General features: G+C 36.9%; 1 protein-coding gene across 1 annotated transcript; it reads left to right on the forward strand.

Annotated features, from left to right (window-relative positions):
• Positions 1 to 3,202: 3,202 nt before the first annotated feature.
• Positions 3,203 to 3,805, forward strand: LOC127082658 (uncharacterized). The gene has a single exon (XM_051022885.1). It carries the CDS (start codon positions 3,203 to 3,205, stop codon positions 3,803 to 3,805), a length of 603 nt encoding a protein of 200 aa, XP_050878842.1.
• Positions 3,806 to 26,104: the final 22,299 nt, after the last annotated feature.

The following is a 26,104-nucleotide window of genomic DNA, read 5'->3' on the forward strand; positions in this document are numbered from 1 at the left end:
CCTTTTGTTACTCAACATGCACTTCCTCATTAAGTTAGCCATTTAAGAAGACACTTTTAACATCTATTTGATACATTTTTAATTTCATCATGCATGAAATTCTCAGTAATAATCTAATGGACTCAAGTCTAGCAACTAGAGAAAATGTCTCATCAAACACCTTCTATTTGTAACCTTGGGCAACTAACCATGGCTTGTTCCTTGTAACATTACCATTCTTATCATATTTGTTCTTGCAAATACATTTGCTACCAATGACATTCACACCTTCAGGTCTTAGAACTAATTCCCAAACATTTTTTCTTTTGAATTGACACAGATCTTTAAAAACATCAAAGGTGTCAGATTTTTCTTTGATAAACTTTAACTAAGTATATTTAGAGAAATTATCCAACATACAAAAATATATCTTTTCTCACCCATACTTTCAACTTGCGTAGGTCCTATGAGGTCCATATGAAGTAACTTTAAAACTTTGGCGGTGGTAATATGCTTGACCTTCTTGTGGGACATCTTGGTCTGCTTTCCTATTTGGCACTCTCCACATATTTTTCCTTATTCAATCTTGAGCTTTGGAAATACCTTAATAGCATCTTCAGATAAAATCTTTTTCATACCCTTGTGTCGCGCCGCGAAAAATTCTCAAGGGCATCGCACACTCGAAATATAACAGAGTCACCATTGAATTTTATTTATTTTAAGAGAAAGGGAAAATATCAATAAAACCCAAGGGGAAGAGAAACAGGGTAAGGAAGTCGTTTGTATAAGGGGAATGTATTATCACCCCTCACACCCGTTATACTAAATGAGAACCATTTTGATTGTTCTTTGTACGGATGGGTGTTATCATCTAAAGGTTACTTGCGATTAATTTTAATTAAGGTAAAAATAAGTTTATTAATCAATGTGGTTGCCAAGGATTAAAAACCTCGTGCCTACGTATTCTCATAGTGCAATAAAAAACTAAGAGCTCTATAAATCATGGTAGAAAACTGCATATTTGTTGGTTGTTTTCAGGGAACAATGTTATAATCATATCCTAGGAGTATTTCGATGTTAGCTGATTTGGATCCTCATTCAAATACTCTAAGATTTTAGTATGACTGCTGAGGAACAGATTATAACAGTTCTTTTATGAAAAGAAATTGTTGTTTGAACAAGGAATTGTAACAGGTTGGTGTCTAAACCAAGGACAATAAATATAAGTGTTGTCTTAACCAAGGATATGAATTAAAAGTGGTGTTTAAACCAAAGAGGAGATAAAAATGGTGTTTAAACCAAAGAGAAAATAAAAGTGGTGTTTAAACAAAATAAAAAGTAAAATTCGTGTTTAAACCCATAGAGTGGTGTATGAACCAAGAGTGTGGCATTTAACCAATAAATAGTGATTAGTGATAACCATGAAACGTATTACGGTTTCGACTCAGTACACATGCCATTTTAGTCTGTTTTGTGTCGATTTCATGTTTTTATGTAGTGTTTTGCTGGTAGTTTGTCTTTGTTTAATGGATTTTCCAAGTTGGCGTTGGTACAAGAGAAAATAGAGCAAAAATGACCAAAAACGAAGAAGAAATGTAGAAAATGCACTGGTGGCGACCTCCATGGCATGCGTCATGACGTGGCACCCATGGGGAGCTACCCACCTTCAAGAAAAAGGAAGAAAATAGAAGTTTAAAGTGCGTGGCATTCTCCATAGAGGCATGACATTCTCCATGACCCCTCCACCAGCCACGTCCACCATTTAAGACTCATGGCGTTCGCCATGAGGCCATGGCGTCCGCCATGGGCTTCGTGTCCAGAAAAATAAAAACTAACTTGCTAAATATTCTCCCACTTCACCATGACTTTCTCAAATGCTCCTACACGAATTAAACCCATTTTCTGAGCTCTTGGAACACTGTATATAACTTTAGTTTCTAGGTTTTCGGATCCAAGTTTTCTAGTATGAAGTAAGAAGAAAAATCACTTATTGTAAAAGTGTTTAACTTCTCACATTGAGTAATAAGTACACCATAGTTTTAAGCTTATTCAAGTTTTATGCTTGTACTTGGATCAATAGTTAATTAATGTTGTTGTCATTTGAAGTTTAATTCAATTTATTTCCAGCTTTACGTTTGAGGTTCCTTTAATTTACAATTGCTTTACTTTTCAGCTTTTACTTTAAGTCTTTTACAATTCCTGCCTTATCATTTTATTTCCATTGTTATTGCTCTGAGTTCTTGTTTTACTCCTTTAATTTATCTGCAACCCTTGCTATCATTTGTTTTAAAGTATTTATCATGTCTATGTTTGAGTTAAACATTTATAATTGCATGTTTATTTCCGTAACCATGTCCGGCTAAATTTATAGAGTATGGATGTGAGGACCGTCGTTCCTACGAGACTCAGTAAATTAGCTTAGTGTATAATTTCAATATTAATTTGTTTTTCTGGTTCTGATTTTTAGTTTTAAAATTAAAAAGGTTTTGCACGAAAGCGAAAACACTCAGGTATTGGTCAACAACGCGACAATGTGAGACTCATGCCCCAACGTAAAATTTGGATTTAATTTCTAAATACACCGACAACACTTTAGTGATTAATTAGGATTTATTGGTTTTCAAAAATTATTTCCAAATTTTACATGAGTGAGCGACAACAAAGCACTTACGGTTTCGAAACATAACACGAGTTGCACGAAAGTGAGCAGTGTTTTTAAGTTTATATTTTCTTCCAAAAAATATTTTAAGAACCAAAATAAATGCCATAGAATTTGTTGAATCCTTAAGGTGAAACTGAAATTACATTTTGGTCTCGCTTTTATCATTATCTTTACTAGCCAACTTTTATTTTCTTATTTTAATTTTCATTCACAAAACAAACAAAATTGATTAGCCTTAAATTTACATAGCAACAAAAGAGAGTGATAAGAGTGCCTATAATTCTCTGTGGATTCGACAACATTTTATACTACCCCGATACATTTTGTGCACTTGCGGAAAGTATCGAATATAAGGAAAACTTTGCAATAAGTTTTTGGCATTGTTGTTAGGGAAGTTTTTAGTCACTATCGTAATTTCGTTGTTACACCGCATAGACTAAGGCACTCTTATTTAAATTTTTACAATCCTAAGTAGATGGATCACCCAAATTTTCTCTTCAATTACCACTCTCAATATTTTGAGGAACTGCAAGATTCTCATAAATATGACCTCGAAATATTATGGAGGATTTCATTGCGATGCAAACTCTCTCTAGGCTAGAATCTATGATGGAGCGCTTTGTGGTGACACAAACCCTCAAGAATGAAGAGTTCGGAAAACAAAGTCTCCATACTAATGAAACCATTAGGCAACTAAACATTGTGGTTGAGTCCCTCGTGACTCTCAACAAGGCATTGGAGACTCAAATTTCCTTACTTGCACAAACACCTCTAGGACCCTTCTCTGAGAAACATGTGGATGTTGTAGCTACCAATAGTGAAATACAAATCGAAAGTCTTAAGGAGAGTAATAATGTGGTTGAGGAGAGTTCTGGTGAGAAAACTCTACCGGCACCACCCAAAAGGGAGGTTATCAAAGAGGTAGAGAAATATGTGTTTTATGTTATTCCTCCTTCCTATAACCCACTGGTTCTTTTCCCACAAAGGTTTGTGGAAGCTAAGGTAAAATCTCAATCCAAAAGATGTATAGATGTATTGGAGAATATCCACACTAATACATCTTTGTATGAGGTCCTACATAAAAAGAGAAAATTAGAGGACCATGAAACTAGGGAAATCATTAGTGTAATAAGGGGAAGGTTAGCTTTTGAGGCAGTGGATTAAAGAAATAAACCTAAACCTGAAAAGCTGATACTCATGATAGAACTAGAACCACCACCACAAATTCAGAAGAATGAACCACCCCACAGAAGAAAGAAAAGAAAAGTTGAAGGATATGAGAGATGTCTTGATAAATTTCCATGGAAAACGAAGATTAATAAAAGTTTGACCGATGAGTCATTCTCGAAAGAACCACCATGAGTGCTTGCACTTCTGAGTCTTCGAGCTAACGACATGAAGAAAAGTGTTATGTGGGAGGCAACCCATGGAATTTATTTCATGCTCTATGAATCTTATTTCTTTATTTTTAATTTTAATTCAATTTAATCATATTTCTTTAAGTTTTGTTTCCTTCAACAAAGTTTTATTAAAAACTAAGCTTCATGGTATCTTAAGTGGGACAAAAGACACAAAATGGACCATAAATAGCACCTGAAACACACCTTTTTGGTCCATGGCATTTGCCATGGAGGGGTATGGCATTTTCCATGGGCCTCATTAACCTGAACCAACCCATTTTAAACAGATGACGCTCGCCATTGGTTCATGGCGTCCGCCATGAGCCTTGAACACCCTAAAATCTGCATTTCCCCACTTTTTTCCATTTAAACTTCCATTCTCCCAACTTCCACCCACTTTTATTCACTCATAAACCTCCACCAAATCACATTAACTTTCCTCCATTTCCAAAACCTTCTAAAAAACTTCAAACTTTCACTTTTCCCCTTCCCAACTCTACCACACCACTTATATATAAACCTGAAACCTCACACAAATCATCCACACCTATAACTTCCACCACTCTTACTCTCATATACCTACCTTCTCAAACACCATCTCCCACTTTCAAAAATGGCTCAGAATGTAGACTACATAGGCATTGATTTTAGGGATGCAAAGTAAAAGAAGCGATATGACACCTTATACAACCGATTGATCGTTCCGACCAGGTATGCCGATGACACTTGTCTTCGTAGTTTAGGATTATATAACAGTGTTCATTGGATGTTAGAAAGAGTAAGTTTAATTCATTTTTGTGTGAGAAAAGACCCCACATATATGAGGCTAACCTTAACAATTATAGTTCTCTCTCGTACACTACCCAGATTACGACTGCCAGCTCTGCATGATCAGTTAGTTTTAGAATGTTTCATAAAGAATATATATTTGATATGAATGATATTGCTGACATGTTTCACTTCCCTTATGGTGAAGGTGTTGTTTGTGAAACACCTTTAGACACTAATTGGGTACTTGAGGTTGAGAATTTTTGGGAATAATTAACGGGAGTCTTGTTGATAGTTTCGAGGGTAATAATGTGACTCACATCCACAAATCGGCCATTAGATACTTTCTCCAAATATTGGCGCAAACCATTTTTGGTCGGGATAACACTAATAAAATCAATGCAATTTTTTTTATGTTCATAGTGTATTTACACCCACTAGAGTCAATTGTTTCCCGTTTATGCTGGCGCATATGCAAGCAGTTGACACTGCTAAAAAAGGGCCTATCTCTATTGGATGAGTGACTACCTCAATAGCTCGTGCAATAGGCTTGGTAGCCGAGCTAACCACACTCGACCCTTTACTTGTACCCTACCTTGATATTACTACTTGCCTCCATATGAGATTGATTAAAACTATGATGGATGTAAGATATTCCCTTATGATTAGTAACAGAGAGCTCCCTAGTGTCGCTTTACCTTGCCCAAAGCACACAAATATGCAGATAATGGCAAGTTGGATCTATAATTTGAATATCAGTGTTAAGGATGGACCGGTGCCTATGGACATTCCTGAGTGTCACACCCCGATTTTGATCCTGAATCACCAATTTAACACATTCGTCATAGTCGTTGCATCTTTGCATATCATAACATACATTCCATACCGCATAATGTCTAGAATATCAGTCGAAATAAATTTTCGAATTTAAAGACAAACCAGTTGAATCAATTATCAAATGTGTGTCAAAAAATGGGCGAAAAAGTTTCAAAATCAAACTTTAAGACATCGGTTTTATTAATCTACATTTCACGTTGTTTAACCTGGTATGCTTGATTTATTTTTCGGCTAATTTTTCGGAAACATTTTGGTCCATCTGAGCATTTAACCGATCATTTTTCATTTCAAAATTGGCTCAAACGCTGTATATTTTTTAGAAGTTTATCTTGCGCTGATCATTGTAGTACATTCATTTTAATTTTCTAGGCATTTTCGCGCCTGGCTTTTATTCATTTTGAGTCAATTTATTTTTATTTTTTTGTCAATATGTTAGAAATAAATAAATAGGATTAACTGTGGTTTTATTTCGATTTCATTTTGATTATTTTTAAGTGTTTGGTTTCATGTGGATTAATTAACTTCAATTCATTTTTTATCTCTAAATTATACAAAGGACATTGGTGGAATTTTAGGATTTAATAAACCCCAAGCATTCACTATATATGGACCACATGGCTACTAGAGAATGGGGAGTAAAACCTAGACACCACTAAAACGGCGCCTCCCTAATAAATCCTTTCTCTCTGTTTTCAATTTCAAGGAAAATACAAGGTGATTGGAAATTGCAGAAAAAATTTAGATCTTATTCACTTCCTACAAACAGTAAAGCAAAAAACATTGGATCTCTTAACCATTCTCTCCATTTCATATCAATTTAAAATGAAACGGTTTAGTAGAAACGTGATTGATTCATGACACAAAGATAGAAACCTCATATCACTCTATCTCTCTTACAAATAAATCACACTCACACAAACCTCTACTTGCATCATCTTTAACTCTCCTCTCAAATACACCAACAATAACACGAACTCCATCTGAAACAACCTCTGTAGCGGGGTATTCGTTACCATTAGAGATATTGACTAAATCTAAGGTAATCCATACAAGTCGAGTCGCCACCGCACTTCTATTTATCCAAAGGAATGGTTAGAAAGCGAACAAAAACCTAAAATTTTTATCAAATAAAAAACTAGTAAAAATGTCAGAGATCGGGGTAAGGGGGTTGGTTATGCAATGGGAAGGTTTTAAGCATCCAAAACATCCTAGGTACTCCTAGGGAGCCCTTTTCACATTTGTTGTAAGGTTGGTATTTTGTGAAAATTTATTTGTGCAAACATGATTGAAGAGATGAGAAGAGAATATACAGGTTATTTACATTTTGTGTTTGGATGGATAAACCCATTGCCTACGTACCATCTTAAAAAATATTAGGATCAAAACCTCGTAGTTCGGGGTAAAAATCTCAAAACAAGTTAGTGAATTGATTAGTCCAAAAGCCTTAAGGTCTTTTGTTATCCAAGGGAGAAAACTTAACCTAAAACCACAAATCCACCATGTGAGGATAACTTCAACATGCTAGTGAGGGGTTAACCCTATAATAAGCATGGAATACTCATTGTCCATCACTAAGGATATAGGTCAGTATTATATCAACCTCAAGGATAACTCAAACCTAATAGCTAAGGGTTATGAAAAAGCTTTGACAAAAAGTGGTCATTGAAACCACAAAAACATTTGAGTGAGTTGTATTTACCAATGAAAAGTATTTACAAAGTATGGTCAAAGTTGACTTAGGATTCAATTCAAAATAAGTGTTATGAAAAGAAAGTTTGAGTGGGTTATATTTACCAATGAAAAGTATATACAAAATATGGTCAAAGTTGACTTAAAAGTTCAACTCAAAATAAGTGTTATGAAAAGAAGTTGGAAAATCAAAAGCATAAGGCTTAGGTTTCTAATGTTTGAAAACAAGTGTTAAATATTTGCACAAAAGTTTTGGCTTGGGTTAGAGTGGAGGGAAGAAGAAGAATGGCTAAAGTCATAATCATACAAGAGATAAAGGGATAAGAAACAAGACCACAAATGGAGTTCCTCTCTTGAGATCATATTGATGATCCAAGTAGCTCCCATCCTTTGGAATATGTGTAGCAAAATAAGAGTAAGCTCAAGCAATCAACATAATCAAACAAGCTCTTAGAAGATCCCCAATGTATCTTGTATCTTCCACTTTGGATGGACATGGCAATGGTTCTTCAATTTGAGCTCTCATAGGATCCCCTAGCACAAAAGCACACACATCAAAAGTTCCATGAAGTAAATCAAGAATGGACAAGAGTGAGTTTAGAGGTTTGGTCCTTCTAATCCATCTTCAACATTAAAGTCCTTTTACTCCAATTTTGCATAGGGAATGTCCTAGAAACTAAGTCCATTTGTCCATTTCTTTGCATTTGGTCCACAACAATCAAAACAAAACACAAGCACAATAATATATATACACAATTATGTGCTCAAGTGAGCAAAAGGCAAATTGCATTAACATAAACATGTGCTCAAGTGAGCAAAGGGGAAAAGCAAATGAATAATATATACAAGAATAGTAAATTGCATAAATGTAAAGAGCAAGAATTAAATGTTAATGGTTAATGGTTAGTGTGCCATAAGGCAAATTTAGCGCTATGTTAAGCAAACGTAATTGGACTTATGTAGAAGTCACAACTATCTGAGGTCGGTCAATAATAATGTAGGCAACAACACAAGTTAGAGGTCTTGATTAGTGAGTCAAACTCCAACAACTTGCCATGCCAAAAAGAAGAAGAGAAATGATCTTGTATTGATTTAGGTTCTTTGCATGATTTAGAAAGCAATCTATCCTTAATGTAAAGCCATTAACTTGATCCATGATCAAGATGAATTAGATTTGAATCAAGGAAGATTAAACCTCCCTAATCAATGCTAACCACCAATCTTTAACTCATTGATCAAAAAAGAAAAAGAAGAAGAAGAAGAAGATGATGAATTATAGTGCATTAAATGAAATGGAATGAGATAATCAACAAGTTATGATCAAAGATAGAGAAGATCAAGGTTAAACAATGGAAAATAGAAGCAAAATGAGAAATGGAAGTCAAGAAACAAATAAAATATTTTTGGCATTTTTAATATTTAAAATAAAACTTGAATTAAAATAATAAAGAAAGGTCAAACTTCAAATTCACTTCAAATCAACTTTGAAAAGTCCAAGTGAACTATCCCAAGTTCAGCAAGGTCAAACAAAGTTTGACAAAAAATTTCAGCATTTCTAGAAGTCAGAAAATATTTTAAATCAATTAAAAATGCATAAAATAACCTAATTGAACTAAAATCTCAAATAAATCTCAAATTAATTAATAAATTGATGAGAATATTTTTCATAGATCTATCATCATTCAAAGAGGTTGAGAAAATATTTTTGTATTTTTTGAATATCAAAAACTATTTAAAATGTATTAAAAATAACCAGAAAAGAGAAAATTATTAAAAAATAGCAAATGATGAAATAAAAAATATTAAAAATCATTTTTAGAAAGTAGAAAATAAAAGAGAAATAATGCAATTGGTCCCATAATTTTTGGACCAATAATAAGAGAGATATGGATTTTAGAAAATGAAATGGAATTAATAAATAAAATGGAAATTAAAATCAGAATTAAAAAAGATGGAAAAGCGTAAGCCATTGGATCTGAGCTCATTAATTGAGCTGGAAAATCCAAGAGTCCACAAGCGCGCGCCCAACGTGTTCCTCAGTCAACTGAATCACATGGCGTATTAAAATAAGTCATAAGATTAGACAACCATGATTAAATCTGGAAAAGGAAATCCACGGTCATGATTCAATCTAGAGACCAGACGGTGGCCAGCGCCACCGTCTTCTCCGGCTATCTCCGACGAAGGCCAAAAATTACAGAAGAATAAATGTGAACCAAAACGCACGATCTAGGTACCAAACGATAGGTGGAGTGATGTACATCACTCCTATGCCACTCAATTCCACTCTAGATCCCTATTGAGAGAGAAATCAGAGATGGAACTTTGGTGGTGTTCAACTGAACTTGCTTGATTTCAAAAATTAAAAACACAATAATGATGTCTCTATGCAGAGGACTTCAGATCACACAAAATCAAGGCAAATGGAACAATATATGAGCTGGTTCGCAGCAAAATGCAGTTGAGGAAAACCTTGGAATTGTGAAGAATTGAATCATGATCTTTGAGTTCTTTTGCAAACAGAAAACTCTATGGATCAAGGTGAAGAGGTCTAGGAACTTTTAGATATAAGAAAATAGTCGAGGAAACTGAATTCTAGATCTGAAATTTTTAGAGAAAAAAGAGAGTTCCTTTGGTGTGAGGGTATGGAATCAATTCAGCAGAGGTTCAGGCGCCTTCAGGTTGAAGAAATGAAGCTCCAATGCAATGTATTTATAGGCAAGGCAATGCTGAAAGTGTGATTTCAAATTTGCATGAATGGAAAGGGCCTCCATGCATGGGCCTGTACAGGCGCATGGAGCGCCCAATTCCACTTGATTTGGCAAGCTGAGATCACAAATGAATGAAATGGACGTGCAAAATAGATGTAATCAGCTCATGCATGGCAATTGAATTAAGTTTCCAAAGATGCACTAAAAAGTTCCCTTCTTCGAAAGTGATACTTCCAAAATTGAAACATAGGCTTATGGGTAATGGTTGGAAGGCTATTGCATAAGTAACAAATGTCATGTTGATCAAAACTTCATTTGGGCCTTGGAAATTAATGAAATTTGAGCTTGAAGTGTAGGGTGCAAAACATGCATATGTGAAATTTCCAAATTTGCCCAATGTTCAAGCCCTTCCGTCTCAATGCTGCAAGCTCCAAATGATAAAATCTTCAACATTAAAGTTGTAGATATTTTCAAGGAAATAAATTTGGACTTAAATTTTGCATCATTTGGATTTTTGATGAAGAAGTGATGACCACTTGAAGTTGGACTTTTTCACATTTCAATGCACTTGGCCCAAAGTGACCTATAATGTTTTGCATTATCACATGTATTTATTTTGAGATTTTGCAATTTTAATCAACATAACATTTGAAGTAGACAAATTAATATTTCCATTTCATTAAGTCTCACCTAAAAATCATGAAAAATGAATGATTTATGTTCTTGGGAAGTTGACCCAAAATTAGGGTTTCAGTCAAAATGACCTATAATGTCTTGGAATGGATGATGACCTTCCAAGCTTCAAATCAAATTTTTATGAACATGAAAGTTGTTCATATTGTTCTTAAGAACATTTTTTCTCTTGGGATCATCTCCATTTGACCAACACATAAAACGTTAGGTCTCAGTGCATTTCAAAATAGTTAGATGAATTGACTGATCAACTTCTCAAGTCCAAAACACATATCTTGATGAATGGATGATTGAGGACACTCAAATAAGTTCAAATATGCATGAAATGATGAATTAAAGAACTTCCCTTGATTTTATTTGACCATGGGCTGAGGTTGCTTCAAGAGCAAGACACAGTTGATGAACAGATGAATTATGGTTTCCTTGGGAGGCAAGCCTCAAACCCCTTGACTTGCTTGATCAAAATGATGAATTGAGATACTTGGGAGGCATATTTGAAGGATGAGAGCTTTGGGAACCATTGCCATGCTTGCTTTCATCTTCTCTTGACCATATTAATGCACATAGGATCTCCTAGAAGCTTTTAGACCTTGTGACTGCTCAAGCTACAAACAAAAGATGTTAGTGACATACTTTTGTGCTTTTGGTTAGTAAATAAAATGAGAAAAGCAATAATATACAATTCAAGCATGCTTGGTGATCTCAAACCAACTCACAAGAGGTCCCACCCAAAGGCAAGGGAACCAAGATGCCTATGATCCTTAAGGCTATGTAAATGCAATGTTATGATGCCACGAGGGATCTTAGGGTCAAAATTAGGGTCTTACAACCTCCACCATCGCACTTTGCAGCAGCACCTCCGACACCACCGTGAACAACCATATGTAACTCCTTAACCCCAGCTAGTAGCTTTTTTTTGTGTTATTATTTTGTTATTACAATTTTGTTTTTAATTTATGAGATAGTGTTGAGAGAGAGATAGTTGATTTAGTTTGATATATCTTTAAAAAAATAAAAACCGAGAGAAATAGAGAGTGAGATAGGATGTTTGTTTCGTTGAATTTTCATGTGAAATGAGAGAGTTTATTTGTTGCTAAATGAATACATTCATGAAGATTTGGGGAGTGTAGCGAGAAATTCATGATCTTCAAGCTATTGACAAGCTAGAGGTCAATTAACAAGAGTCGCCACCGCGCTTTTATTGTTTCCAAGGGAAAAGGGAAAAAGTACGAACAAAACCCAATTAGTAAGAAGTTTTCAAATAAAAACTAATAAAAATCAGAGATCGCAGGTAAGGGGGTTGGTTACACAGAGGGAATGTGTTAGCATCCAAAGTATCCTAGGTACTCCTAGGGAGTCCTTTTTGTGTGCATATTGTATACATGTATTTTGGACGCCATGAAATTAATAAGCAGAATAGTGTTTTCGACAAATGGAGATGCTTGCAAAAAAGACTAGAAATATATATACTTGAAGAGAATTTTCGACAGTTTAGTTGATAAGTGTTTTCGACACTTCGACAGATTGGTGGTTCGACATTTCGATAGAAGAAGATGTCTGCAGATGAAAAGACGTTTTTGACAAGTATGGATGATGTTATGATATTTCGACAATTCGACAAGTCTGAAGAGACGCGTCGTTTCGACGTAAAGCGGAAATTCAAATTCAAAAGAGTTATGACGTTTGGCAGAAGACGTGTGGAAGCACCTGGCGAAAGGAAGTTATGCAGAAAGCCAAGTGTCATAGTTTTAGGATTTATTCGTTAGTGACAGTTATTTTGTTTGTATATAAATAGGATAGTTGTTATCAGAATAAAGTGTGTGAAAACTTGTACATAATTCCTGCAAAATACTCAAAGTACCCGTGTGAGAGAAAAGAGTCTTATCTGGAAAATGTACGTGTGAACAAACACCATTTCTTTAAAGTTTTATCTTATAAATTTCAAAATTCTTTACCAATTTTCCTTTACATTTACCAGTCATTTATCCTTTGCATTTACTTTATGCAATTTATTCTTCGTCATTTATTTTTCGCCATTTATCTTAGTCTTGTCAAGTTTACTTTACTTAAGCACTTTTAGTCAATATCTTTCGACATGAAAGACTTAGTAAACCAAATAAAGGATACAAAGGTTGTTCTAAAGAGTTACAAAGTTATTTAAATTTGCACATGTCCTAGGATTTGTATGGTTGATCCTGCAAGTAACCCAATTCGACAAGTTTTTGAAAAACCAGAGGTTGTTCGCCAAAATCAACAGCGAACAAATTGGCACGCCCAGTGGGACCAGTGCAAAATCTAAAACTTAAATAATCTTTAGCCAAGGTTTCTTCTTCGTTGTATGAGACTGAGAAGCGGTAAATTAGCCGTATCTAACGTAGAAAGACCTAAAAGAACGAGAGTAAGGAAAATGGCGAGTCAGCCAAATAATCCAAATAATCCTAATCCAAATGAAGCCATCCTAGTATCCAACCCTATCCCTTCGACAGGAGGAAATGTGGGATCAGTCCCTGTGTCAGAGGTTGTGCCTTTGTCAACAGGGTCAATACCAGCGGTTTAAATATCGCAAAATGCGCCTAGTTCGTCCGTTAGGGCGCAACAAATGCCTGTTGGGACACCTCCTCCTATAGGGAATGCTTCTAGGCCTTTTGTGACAAATTTCACCATGCCTCTGTCTGGTAGGGAACAACCATTTGGAATGCCAACTTCGGTAATGGAAAATTTACACAATTCGCCAGTATTATATTCTGATTCTATGGCCAATATGTCTTCACCATTACAAGGGTCAGGATATGGCGGAAACGTGAGTAGACTAAACCAACAAGCACTTTACATGCCGACAATAACAAATAATTCTGCGCAAGTAATTAGACAATAAATGGACGAGAGTAATCATGATATGGTCCAAATGTTGACACAACAAATGGGGGCGGTGTTTAATCCTCTAATACAAAATACCACCCAAACAAACCAATTGTTGGCAGCGCAAATGACGTGCATTGTTGACTTTTTTGGGGTCCCCCAAACTCGACACAGAGAACAAGTGGTTCAGGACCCAGTGGTGGCGATCTAAGAAGAGCCTACAATAAATCAAATACCTTTAGATAATCCCCAGGCAAACGTCAAAAACCAAGAGGAAGTAGTCGAACAGCCTCGTGTCGAAATCCCTGTTCCCCAAGACCCTAGAAGGATAGTAATCCAGAGAGGCCAAGACGCTGATGCTGTGTTGCAACAGCGAATCCAGTATAATAATATGCCTGTCGAAAACAATTTAGCGGCCATGGTCGAAACGATAATGGCACAAAATGGGGTAAACGTAGGATTACAAAGGTCCAGTTACGCTTCCCCACTATCGGAATATATTCTGCAAGAAGAATTGCCCCCAAGATGGAAAGTTCCTAAGTTCACCAAATTCTCAGGGGATACTAGTGAATCCATCATAGAACATGTAGCACGTTATATGATTGAAGCAGGAGAGATAGCCCGTAATGAAAATTTGAAAATAAAATACTTTCCTAGTTCCTTGACGAAAAACGTGTTTACTTGGTTTACATCCTTGCCTGCAAACTCAGTGTATACATGGACCCAATTAGAGAGGTTATTCCATGAACAATTTTACATGGGAAAAACCAAAATAAGTCTGAAGGAATTAGCCAGTGTTAAGAGAAAATACTCAGAACCAATAGATGATTATTTAAATAGGTTCAGGTTGCTAAAGGCTAGGTGTTTCACTCGAGTGCCAGAACATGAGTTAGTCGAAATGGCCGTGGGGGGTCTAGATTATTCTATAAGAAAGAAACTAGACACTCAGTATTTAAGGGATATGGCGCAATTAGCAGATAGGGTGAGACAAGTCGAAAGGTTAAGAGATGAAAAATTTAGAGCAAATAAAAAAATAAATAAAAGGTGGCCTATGTAGGGGTATGTCAAGATGATGAATACGACGAAAACGAACCAAGTAACTTCGACGAACAAGAGATTGACTTAGCAGAACTGAAGCAAGGCCCACCATATTCGTGTAAAGTACTAACTCCGTCGAACGAAAATCCAGTCGAAACCAATGATAAGTTTCCTAAAAGAACTTATACGTTCGACATCACCAAATGTGACGAGATTTTTGACTTATTGGTTAAAGATGGTCAATTAATAAAACCACCAGGTACTAAAGAACCGCCTGTGGAACAACAGAAAAAGAGGGTTTTTTGTAAATACCATAACTTTCTGGGCCATAAAACGTTTCGTTGTTTCCTTTTCAGGGATCTCGTTCAAAATGCTATCCGTGACGAAAGGCTGAAGTTTGGTGATAAGCCAAAACAACAGATGAGGATTGATTTGAATCCCATGCAGCCAGTCGAAGCCCATTATGCTGAACCATCCATTGTGAATATGGTGGAGGTCGAAGTTGCTTCTAACGGCAGTTTTGAAATGGTGGAAGCTGCTGGAGGTTTCGACACTAATATCAACATGGTTGAGATTGCTGATGATCTTACAAACCAGAACAAAGTTGAAGTTACTGAAGGCTTTGACGACCAGAAAAAGATGGGAACTACTGAGGGTTTCGACAAAAAGGACAATGACAATATTGCTGAAGATGTCGTAGATCGACAAGGAGCAAATTGGGATTGCTTGGGACAGCCAAGTGGGAAGTACGATTATCTCGCGAAATACACTGCGCCTGCAAGTTCTCGTATCGACATCAACGCAATCCAGCCAACCGGGTGGGGGGATTTACCTTTGAGCAACAATGAAAAAACAACTGAGACAACTGACAATCTCCTTATCATCAAAAAGAAAGTTACTGAAGACCTCACTATTGGAAACAAGGCTACTGAATACCTTGATCCTGACCAAATGAGGATAGGTGATGTCGCAAACCGCGTCAACATTATGGGACCTTCCAATAAAGAGGTCACAGGAATCAAAACAGAAGTTGTGGATGGTCCTATGAAGCCTGTGACCAGTGGAATCCTATGTAGGGTAATGGAGGACCCCAAAAGAAATTCGAACAAATGTTGCTGCAAACATGGTCCCAGGAACATATCTTGGTGTTGCTGCCCAGAAAATGAGTTCGACCAGGTACAAAGAAATGGTGAAGTCGAAGAAGAAAGACTTATTAAAAAAATGAACAAATTAAGCATTGCTGACGGACGGAATGTTGGGGTGAATATGGTGGAAGTGTCTCAGAGAAACCAGGCAGAAGTGGATGAAGATCACCGTCGAGAGGAGTACCAAAGGCTGGCATATCCTAAAGAAGAGGAAAATCTAGTGGAATTCATCAAGAGGTGCCAAAAGATGAAGACTGAAGTGATGTTATGCCCACGTTGCAGTGCAATCTTCGACAGGAAGGCAGCAACCAATCTGGAAGCAGTGGATAAAGCCAAGAGAAAATAAAATTGGGGGACCACAGGATATGACCCAAGAAAAAGTTATCATCACAAATGGAGGCGTGGAGAAAGACACCATAGCACTTACAAACCATCCAACAAAGAAACGGATGACAAATGGGTTCACCCCATTAGAGATGCTCAAGGACAGAAAAAATGGAGAAATTTTGAAGTTCAGAGAGGCACTTTGATGGAAGGTAAGAAGGAAGTGGATAAGCACAAGCCAAGACCATATCCTTCAGAAAACTACAAAGGAAAAACCCTATGTCAAGATCCCAATGGAGAAGATTCCAGAGGCAGAAGAGGGCAGAAAAAGAAGCTGCAGAAAAAAGTGTGATTGGAAAAGATGCTGACAGCAAAGATAAAGCAGAACCCAGTGACAATGCTCAGATAGTAAACAGAGAGGAGCCCTCCCACCAGTTCAATCCTGGCAGCATGGTCGAACCAGTGGTGTCTAAAGAGAAGGTGCAAGAAGACGACGAATTAACTGCCAACTTTGAATCCGACTCAGAAGCGTCCTTTAATGTGACCTGCAATGTGGTTTCTATCCTCCCTAAAGATTATGATAGAATCATGGAGGTCGAAGACGAGGAAGATGAGATGGAAGAGGAAACAATGGTACATAGGCCCGTTTGCTACTACGTCATGAACAATGGTTGCGTCGAAGAACATAATGTTTTCTTCGAAAGGCCAGATGATTCCATGAAGGCGCATTTAAAGCCTTTGTTCATAAAAGGAAAGGTTGAGAATGTTGGTGTAAACAAGATACTGGTAGATGGCGGAGCAGCAGTAAATTTGATGCCTTATTTCATGCTAAAGAAGATTGGGAAGGATGATTCAGACGCAAAACCTCACAATATGGTGTTGTCGAACTATGAAGGAAAAGTAGGAACCACTATGGGCATTATCCAGGTGGATTTGACTGTGGGAACCATAACAAGGCCAACAATGTTCATGGTCATTGCTTCAAGGGCGAATTACAACTTACTACTTGGAAGGGAGTGGATTCATGGTGTAGGAGCCGTACCTTCTTCAATGCATCAGTGAATAACCATCTGGAGACCAAACGGGATTGTCGAAAACATTGAAGCTGATCAAAGTTTTTTCATGACAGAAGTGAACAATGTCAACAGTCAAAGTTTCGACAAGAACCTAGCTCACATACCTCCGTGCAGCCCAGCCGAGTTCGACCTAAAAGCAACAAACAACGCCTACTGCTCCATGTACCTTCATCCTACACATGGTTTTCAGTGGAACAAAGAAGTGATTGGCGAATCTTACCTGTGGGGAACTACTCACATGGCGCCAACAGAATGGGGAAGCGAATTTGAGGAAGATGAGTAAAGAATCAGCGCTCAAAAGAATTACGGCTTACATAGCCGAAAATAAACTCAAAGAGGCCCTTGAGGCCGAAGTAAAATAAATGGCTGTCGAAGCCAACAAAGAAAATTCCAACGAACAATGTCCCCAAAGAGACGTTGCAGAAGAATATGATAACAACCAGATGGGCGAATGGCAACACCAAAAGCTTGACGCCATTTATGATGACGAACCTCTGGGGTTCGAAAAAGATCCAGTGTCAACTAACGTGAAGATGGTGGTGCATGATCCATTAGAAGAAGTAAATTTAGGACTGGGGGCAAAAAGTAGACCAACCTACATAAGCGCAAAAATGGACCCCCAGTTCAAAGTCAAAATAGTCCAGTTGCTGAAAGAGTTCAAAGACTGCTTCGCATGGGATTACGACGAGATGCCTGGTTTAGATAGAAGTTTTGTCGAATTGCAGTTGCCAATAATGGAAGGAAAGAAGCCAGTAAAGCAGACTCCAAGACGCTTCGCACCAGAGATTCTGTCGAAAATAAAAGAAGAGGTCGAAAGACTTATAAAATGCAAGTTCATCTGCACAACCAGGTATGTCGAATGGATTGCAAATATAGTTCCTGTAATTAAGAAAAATGGCAAACTTAGGGTATGCATTGATTTTCGAGACTTAAATTCAGCTACCCTAAAGGATGAATATCCTATGCCAGTGGCAGAAATGCTTATAGATTCTGCAGTAGGCCACAAGTATTTAAGTAAGCTAGATGGATACTCTGGCTATAATCAAATTTTTATTGCTGAAGAAGATGTTCCTAAAACAGCTTTCCGTTGTCCTGGAGCAATAGGAACGTACGAATGGGTAGTAATGCCCTTTGGTTTAAAAAATGCTTGAGCAACTTACCAACGGGCTATGAATTCCATTTTTCATGACTTTATTGAAACTTTCATGCAAGTGTACATTGATGATATTGTGATCAAGTCTGTTTCAGGGAAAAGTCATATAGATCATCTTCGACAATCCTTTGAAAGGATGAGGAAGTTTGGTTTTAAAATGAATCCCCTTAAATGTGCTTTTGGTGTGCAGGCGGGTGATTTCTTAGGTTTTGTGGTCCACAAGAAGGGGATCGAAATAAATGAAAACAAAGCCAAAGCCATAATGGAGGCGAAAGCGCCATCAACGAAAAAGGGGCTGCAGTCTCTGCTGGGGAAAATCAACTTTCTCAGAAGGTTTATCTCCAACCTTAGTGGAAAAACGCAAGCCTTCTCTCCTCCACTTCGACAAAAGAAGGAAGATTTTGCATGGGGGCAAGAACAACAAGCTGCCTTTGACAAAATCAAGGAATACCTGGCTAGTCCTCCAATTCTAATATCTCCTTATAGAAAAAGAAGTATGAGATTGTACATTTCGGCATCAGACAAAACATTAGGAAGTATGTTGTGCCAAGAAGATGAGAATGGCGTCGAAAGGGCCATCTATTATCTCAGTAGAGTCCTAAATGATGTTGAAACTAGATATAGTATTATAGAAAAACTATGTCTATGTGTATATTTTTCTTGTATGAAATTAAAGCATTATATAAAGCCTATTGATGTGTACATTTCTTCTCATTTCGACGTAATAAAATATATGTTATCTAAATCTATTTTACATAGTCGAATCGGAAAATGGGCTTTAGCATTGACAGAATATTCCTTGAAATATTTGCCTTTAAAGGCTGTGAAAGGACAAGTGGTTGCTGATTTTATAGCTGACCACTCTATAGATGAAAATGTAGAGTATGTCGAATTAGAACCATAGAAACTGTATTTCGACGGTTCCAGTCATAAGAATGGAACTGGTGTTGGGATGTTGATTATTTCTCCCGACAGAATTCCAACAAAATTCAAGTACAAAGTTGAAAGTTTGTGTTCAAATAATGAAGCAGAATATGAAGCTTTGATTGTTGGACTTGAAATATTGTTGAAATTGGGGGCAACAAGAGTCGAAATAATGGGTGACTCTGAACTGGTGATAAAGCAGTTGACTAAAGAATATAAATGTGTGAAAGAGAATTTAATCATGTACTTTGTAATAGCCAATACACTTCTCAAGGAATTCGACAATGTGGCCTTTAGGCACATTCCCAGGGTGGAGAATCAAGAGGCAAATGACCTTGCTCAACTTGCGTCTGGATACAAAGTGTCGAAGGAAAAGTTAGAAAAGGTTATTGAACTCAGAGGAAGAGTCATATCTACCAAATTGTCCCCATCAGATTTGGAGTCAATAAGATTAGGATATGGTGACGAAGAAAATTTTGAGATATTCAATATAGATGATTCAGGAATTGAAGACTGGAGAAAGCCCATCAAGGATTATCTACAAGACCCAAATCAGAAAGCCGAAAGAAAGGTAAAATACAGAGCTTTAAGTTATGTACTTTTTGGAAACGAATTGTTCAAAAAGACTGCAGAAGGAGTCTTGTTGAAATGCTTAGGTGAAGATGAAGCTTACATAGCTTTGTCGAGTGTGCACAGTGGAGCGTGTGGCGCACACCAAGCAGGTCATAAAATGAAATGGTTATTATTTCGACAAGGAATGTACTGGCCAACAATGCTAAAGGACTGTGTCGAATTTGCAAAAGGGTGTTAGGAATGTCAAATACATGCAGGCATACCACATGTTCCTGCAAGTGAGTTGCATTCAATTATAAAGCCTTGGCCATTTAGAGGTTGGGCTTTAGATTTGATTGGTGAAATTCGACCAGCCTCTTCAAAAGGGCAAAAGTACATTTTAGTTGGAATAAACTATTTCACTAAGTGGATTGAAGCCATACCATTGGTAAATGTGGATCAAGAAGCAGTTATAGATTTTATCCAAAAGCACATAATTTATAGATTTGGGATACCAGAAACAATAACAACAGATCAAGGATTTGTGTTCACTGGTAAAAATATGCAGAAATTTGCACAAGAAACAGGATTTAAACTCCTTACTTCGACACCTTACTATGCTCAAGCCAATGGACAAGTTGAAGCAGCCAACAAGGTAGTGATAAATTTGATCAAAAAACATGTGGGGAGAAGACCTAAAAACTGGCATAAAACTTTAGATCAAGTTTTGTGGGCTTGTCGAACATCTCTAAAAGAAGCAACGAATTCGACTCTATTTATGTTGACCTATGGACATGATGCAGTTTTACCAGTCGAAATATATCTGCAATCAGTTAGAGTTCAAACGCATCATGAAATCCCATCAGATATATATTGGAGCATGATGATGGACGAATTAGTTGATTTAGACGAAGAAAGTGTTAGACGGTGTGGCTAGTGATCGAGAGGGGGGGGGGGTGAATAGATCACCTCTTTAAAAAGTTAACGGATTTAACGTTTTATCAGAGTTTTCAAAAATGGCGGAAAAATCGGTCCTGAATCGACTTCCGTCTATTCTGAACCGCTACTAGAAAGCCAGACACGCAAGTGCAGTTGCTGGATTTTAATGAGAATGACAGAATTAATACACACAGAATTTTAACAGATTGAATGCGCTTATCCTTAAATTCTATTTCCAATGAACACAATCAAGTTAACCATTTTGTCAAACAGTTGGTGTGTGTGTGTTTGATAGTAAACAGCAATGGTGTATGATTAAAGGTTTTATTATCACTGCTGTCCAGAAAAATGATCAATCACCACACACTAACAGAAATTGCAAAACAGTTTTGAAACGTAAAGAAGATTAAGGTAAGAATACGATACGCAGAGATTTGGTAAGGAAGTTCCCCACGTCGTCCTCGCGTGTGGGTACGTCTCCCTCTCAATTTCAAATGAAATTGAGAACTTTGATTATCAATTATTGTCGAATCCGTTGATACAAGGTTTTGATACAAAGACAGAATTTCTAAACTCCAAGAACCTCTTCTTGTATAAACCTTCACTTGATCTGAGCTCGATCAAGATTTTCCTGCACAAAGTTGCAAACAATTCACCGGTTCCACGACCTGCTTGCGAAATCCCCCGATCTCCAAACGCAACGCTGCGGCTGAATTTGTTCTGCAAATGTGACTCCCAAACCCTCAAGAACACACCAGTTCTTGAAGGACAAACCAGTAGGTTTTTCCTAGAAACCCCCTTCAATCTTCGACTCAGCTAGATCCTCGATCGTTCCACTGCAACCCACAGCTAGATCCTTGATCGTACCACTGAACGTTATCTCAATGCTTCTTTAATCCAAAGAACAAGAATTGTTATGTGTAAATGTTCTTGAAGAAGAGTGATTGAGAAGATGAAGAAGATGAAGTCTCTTTCAGGTTTCTATGTGCTCACAAACAATTGCTCCAACACTGCTTTTGATCTGTGTTCAATTGTTTTCCCTCATTGAATTCGTCCTTTGTCTGCTGTTGAAACCTGTTCTTATATACTGCAAAAACAGTTGCTGTTATGACTTAAAACAACTTTGTGTATTGATGCATTGGAGTGTGTATTGATACATACTGTAAGTTGTGTGAATATTTGGTGAAAATAATTACTCATGTATCGATGCATAAATCGTGTGTATCGATGCATGTGATTTTTACACTGATATGTATCGATGCTTAATGCTTATGTATTGATGCACAGGCTGTCTCAAGTGGTCATGTATCGATGCCTATTGCGCATGTATCGATGCACACGCTGTCTCAAGTGGTCATGTATCAATGCAGAATTCGTGTGTATCGATGCATAGAGTTTTTGCCCTTCCATGTATTGATGCATGGCTCGTATGCATCGATGCATACTGAACAGAAATTGTTTTGTGATTAATCACATGCTACATGTATCGATGCAGAGGCTCATGTATTGATACATACTGATATAAAATGCATTTTAATTGTTATTTGAAGGGAATTTTCAATGTAGATTTGTATGTATGTTTATGCAACAATAAAGTGGGATGATGGACAAAATAAGAACACAAATATATCATGTAATGCAATGCACAATCAATTTGGATGATGATCACACAATTTGCTATCATTAAAAATTAATTCAAGTTAAAGAATTCTTTCACAAACTCCCCCTTTTTGATGATGGCAAATTCTTGGCAAGATGTGTGATACTCCCCCTGAGTTTGTGCATATCTGCATTTTCTCCCCCTTTGTCAACATCAAAAAGAGGAGGAAACAGAATTATCAAGGTAGCAGTGTAACAGGACATGGCAAAAAATGGATAACAAGCTATCAATCACAAAGAAGGAAGCTATCAAAGTAAAGAATCATTCTCAAAGAATGACGAATAAGGGTAATAACAAAAGAGATAAACATAAAGTGAAAAGCATTTAAGGATTAGAAGCTGAACCATATATTATGCAACAATTCAAATAAAACTTGAGCAGCATGAGATGAAATGCATTTAATTCAAATAGCATCAGTATGTGTCGATGCAAATGGTCATGCATCGATGCCTATTATTCACATTTGGCCTGTGTATCGATACGTGCGATGGCTGCATCGATACATCCTGAACCAGTTTGAAAAAGAATTGAAATTCAGAGTATATGGATCGATGCATACATTTTTTGTGTCGATGCATACTGATGCCAAAGCAGATTTTAATGCATTTTGCAGTATGGATATGCATTTTGCACTAAGTCATGATGCAGTGTGGATATGCATTTTGCACTAAGTCATGATGGTTATGCCCAAGAAGGATTCATAAGTCAGATTATTGTAATGTTCAAACAATATAGGCAAACAATAAATGCAACCAAATTAGTATCAACAAGAGTAAGAACATTTGTTCTAACATATACAACCACTTAGCAGTAGGAGAATTGTAGAAAGGATTGATATTACCTCTGTTGATGTAATCTTGCGAGGCATAAATGAAATCTAAAACAAATCTCATCAACCAAGTTGAGGCATAATATAGATAAGAAGAAACATGCTTATCCTTATCCAGATTCCCGTTGGTAGGCATAAGGGTGTCAATTTCTTTTGAGTCATTTATTTCAAAGCGCTTGAGTAGTTTTCTGCAGTATTTTGTTTGACATACTGTTGTACCCTCAACAAGTCGCTTTATCTGCAGTCCTAGGAAATAGTTCAGCTCCCCCATTTGACTCATCTCAATTTCACCCTGCATAACCTTAGAAGATTTTTCGACCAAGTGTATGTTAGTTGAACCAAATATTATATCGTCGACATAAACTTGAACTAAAAGAATGTGCTTTCTTTTGTGCTACTAAACGTGTCTTGTTCCTAGTTATCACTCCGTTTTCATCAAGCTTATTTCTAAAAACCCATTTAGTACCTATGATATGATGATCTCGCGGACGAGGGACAAGTTCCCAAACGTTATTTCTTTTAAAATTGATTAAGCTCTTCTTGCATGGCCATTAGCCAAAATTCATCAATCAAGGCCTCTTTGGAATTTTTAGGTTCTACTTGTGAAACAAACGCGAAGTGAGAACAAAAACTTATCTTAGAACGAATCATTACTCCCTTTGAAATGTCTCCCAAGATGTTGTCAATAGGATGGTCTATTGAGGATTTTCAAGCTGTTGGAAGGTCTTTCACTTCAGCTGTCTTTTCTTCCTCATTTTCTTCATGACTAGTATCTTCCTCCTTCTCATGGGCAGCTGTTTTGGACTGATCAGTTTCCTCAACAGCTTCCTTGAGTATGTCTTCTGTAGATACCCCTGCATCATTAAAAGAAATACCTTTTCCGACATTTTTCGGATAAGACTCATCAAAAGAAACATAGACAGATTCTTCAATAGTAAGTAGACGCTTATTATACACTCTATATGCTTTTACTCCTTTAAACATAATGTTTTGTTCAGCATGTTCAATTATGCAGCAAGTTTTTGTGAAAGAAACACTTTATAACCCTTGTCATGCAATTGACTTATGCTTAACATGTTGTGTTTAAGTCCCTCAACTAAATGGACATTTGAAATAGTAGTGGTGGAGGGATTTCCTACACTACCTTTGCCGAGTATAGCTCCTTTGTTATTGTCTCCATAAGTAGCATATCCCTTCTTCTTTGCTTTGAAGTCTATGAAAAGCGATATGTCACCGGTTATGTGCCTTGAGCAGCCGCTGTCAAGAAACCATCTTCTATTTACGGAGGCAAGGCACTCATCCTACAATATCAAAAGAGAGAATTTGGTACCCAATTTTCATTGGGTCCGAGTGGGTAAGTGCTAACATGGTTGCCTTTTGGCTTCCATTGATAAATACCTTTAGGAACAAGAAATCTCCTAAACTTGCATTTCTCAATGGTATGGCCAGCACGACAACAATAATGACATAAACCATGATGATGCGTTTGTTTATTCTTGTTCATTAAATCCTTTGGAGTAAAAGAGTATTTTGCATATGGAGGATTTAATGACTTCTTAAACAACCTAGAGTCAACGGCATAAGTAACCTTAGGTTGTAACGCTTTCTCTAATTTGACCTTGAGAGTGTTTGCTTCTTTTTGCCAAATATGACAAGCGTCACAATACCTAACTTTACTACATCCATCAATGTCAATATATTTTGAATTTTCTGCAATACTAGCTTTTAATGATTCTAAAGCATTTTCAGCTTTGTATACTTTACCTTCCAGAAATGAAAAAATTTGTTTATCGGAAGATAATCTTTTAAAAGCATCTACAGCTTCGTTATGCAGATTTTCAAAAGCTATTTTCAGTTCAGCAAAAGTCATAGAAGAGAAATTATTATAATAGGCCTGTTTTACCTTTTTATCATTGATTTTCTTCTTGTGGTAGGACAGATTTTTGGTGTGAGCCGTAAGGCACAGATTTGCGGTTTCATCACTATCACTTGAACTTTGTGTGCTTGATGAATCACTATCACTTTCCCATGCAATGTAAGCTCTTCTTTGTTTGCTGTACCCTTTTGGTGGAGCTTTTCCTTGATCCTTATACTTCATAGAACAATCTGTTTTATAATGTCCAGATTTACCACAATTAAAACAAGATCCTCTTCCTTTACTCTTCTTATTCTCTTCATGTTTTGAATCTGTAGATTGTCTTCGAAACTTCATGAGATTTTTGTCGGAATGCTTGACTCCGTTCTTTCGAATGAATCTGTTATATCTCCTTACAAAATGTCTCATTTCCTCATCATCCGAATCTTTGTCACTACTAGAATCATTGTCACTTTGCTCTTTTCGTGAGGACTTAGAGCTAGAGGCCACAAGAGCTATTGGCTTCTTCTCTCCCTCTTTGTCTCTTTTCTTCTCCTTTTCCTTCTTACTTTTGTTCTCATATTTTTCAAGACTTTCCAATGCTTGCTGATGTTCTTCCAGCTTTCCAAACAGAGTTGTAATCGTAAGTGTCGTTAGATCGTTGGCTTCCTTGATAGCTGTTACTTTAGGTAGCCATTCCCTGCTAAGACACCTCAGAATTTTATTAGTAGCAATTTCATTGGAAACAGGTTTTCCAAGTGCATTCAACCTATTAGTGAGATGAGTGAATCTCTTTTGCATGTCGGAGATAGATTCTCCTTGTTTCATGCGAAAGAGCTCAAACTCTTGATTAAATGTGTTAATGCGGGACTGTTTTACTTCAGTCGTACCCTCATGGGCAACTTCTAAAGCGTCCCACATTTCTTTAGCTGTCGTGCAATGGGATACTCGATAATACTCATCAACACCAAGTGCTGAAATTAGTATATTTCGAGCTTTCCAATCACACGA

The sequence above is a fragment of the Lathyrus oleraceus genome, chromosome 5 (assembly GCF_024323335.1).
Source record: "Lathyrus oleraceus cultivar Zhongwan6 chromosome 5, CAAS_Psat_ZW6_1.0, whole genome shotgun sequence".
Taxonomy (NCBI): Eukaryota; Viridiplantae; Streptophyta; class Magnoliopsida; order Fabales; family Fabaceae; genus Lathyrus; species Lathyrus oleraceus.

Excerpts from the sequence above, each read along its gene's own strand:
- LOC127082658 (XM_051022885.1), top strand. The coding sequence starts at position 3,203 with ATGGAGGATTTCATTGCGATGCAAACTCTCTCTAGGCTAGAATCTATG.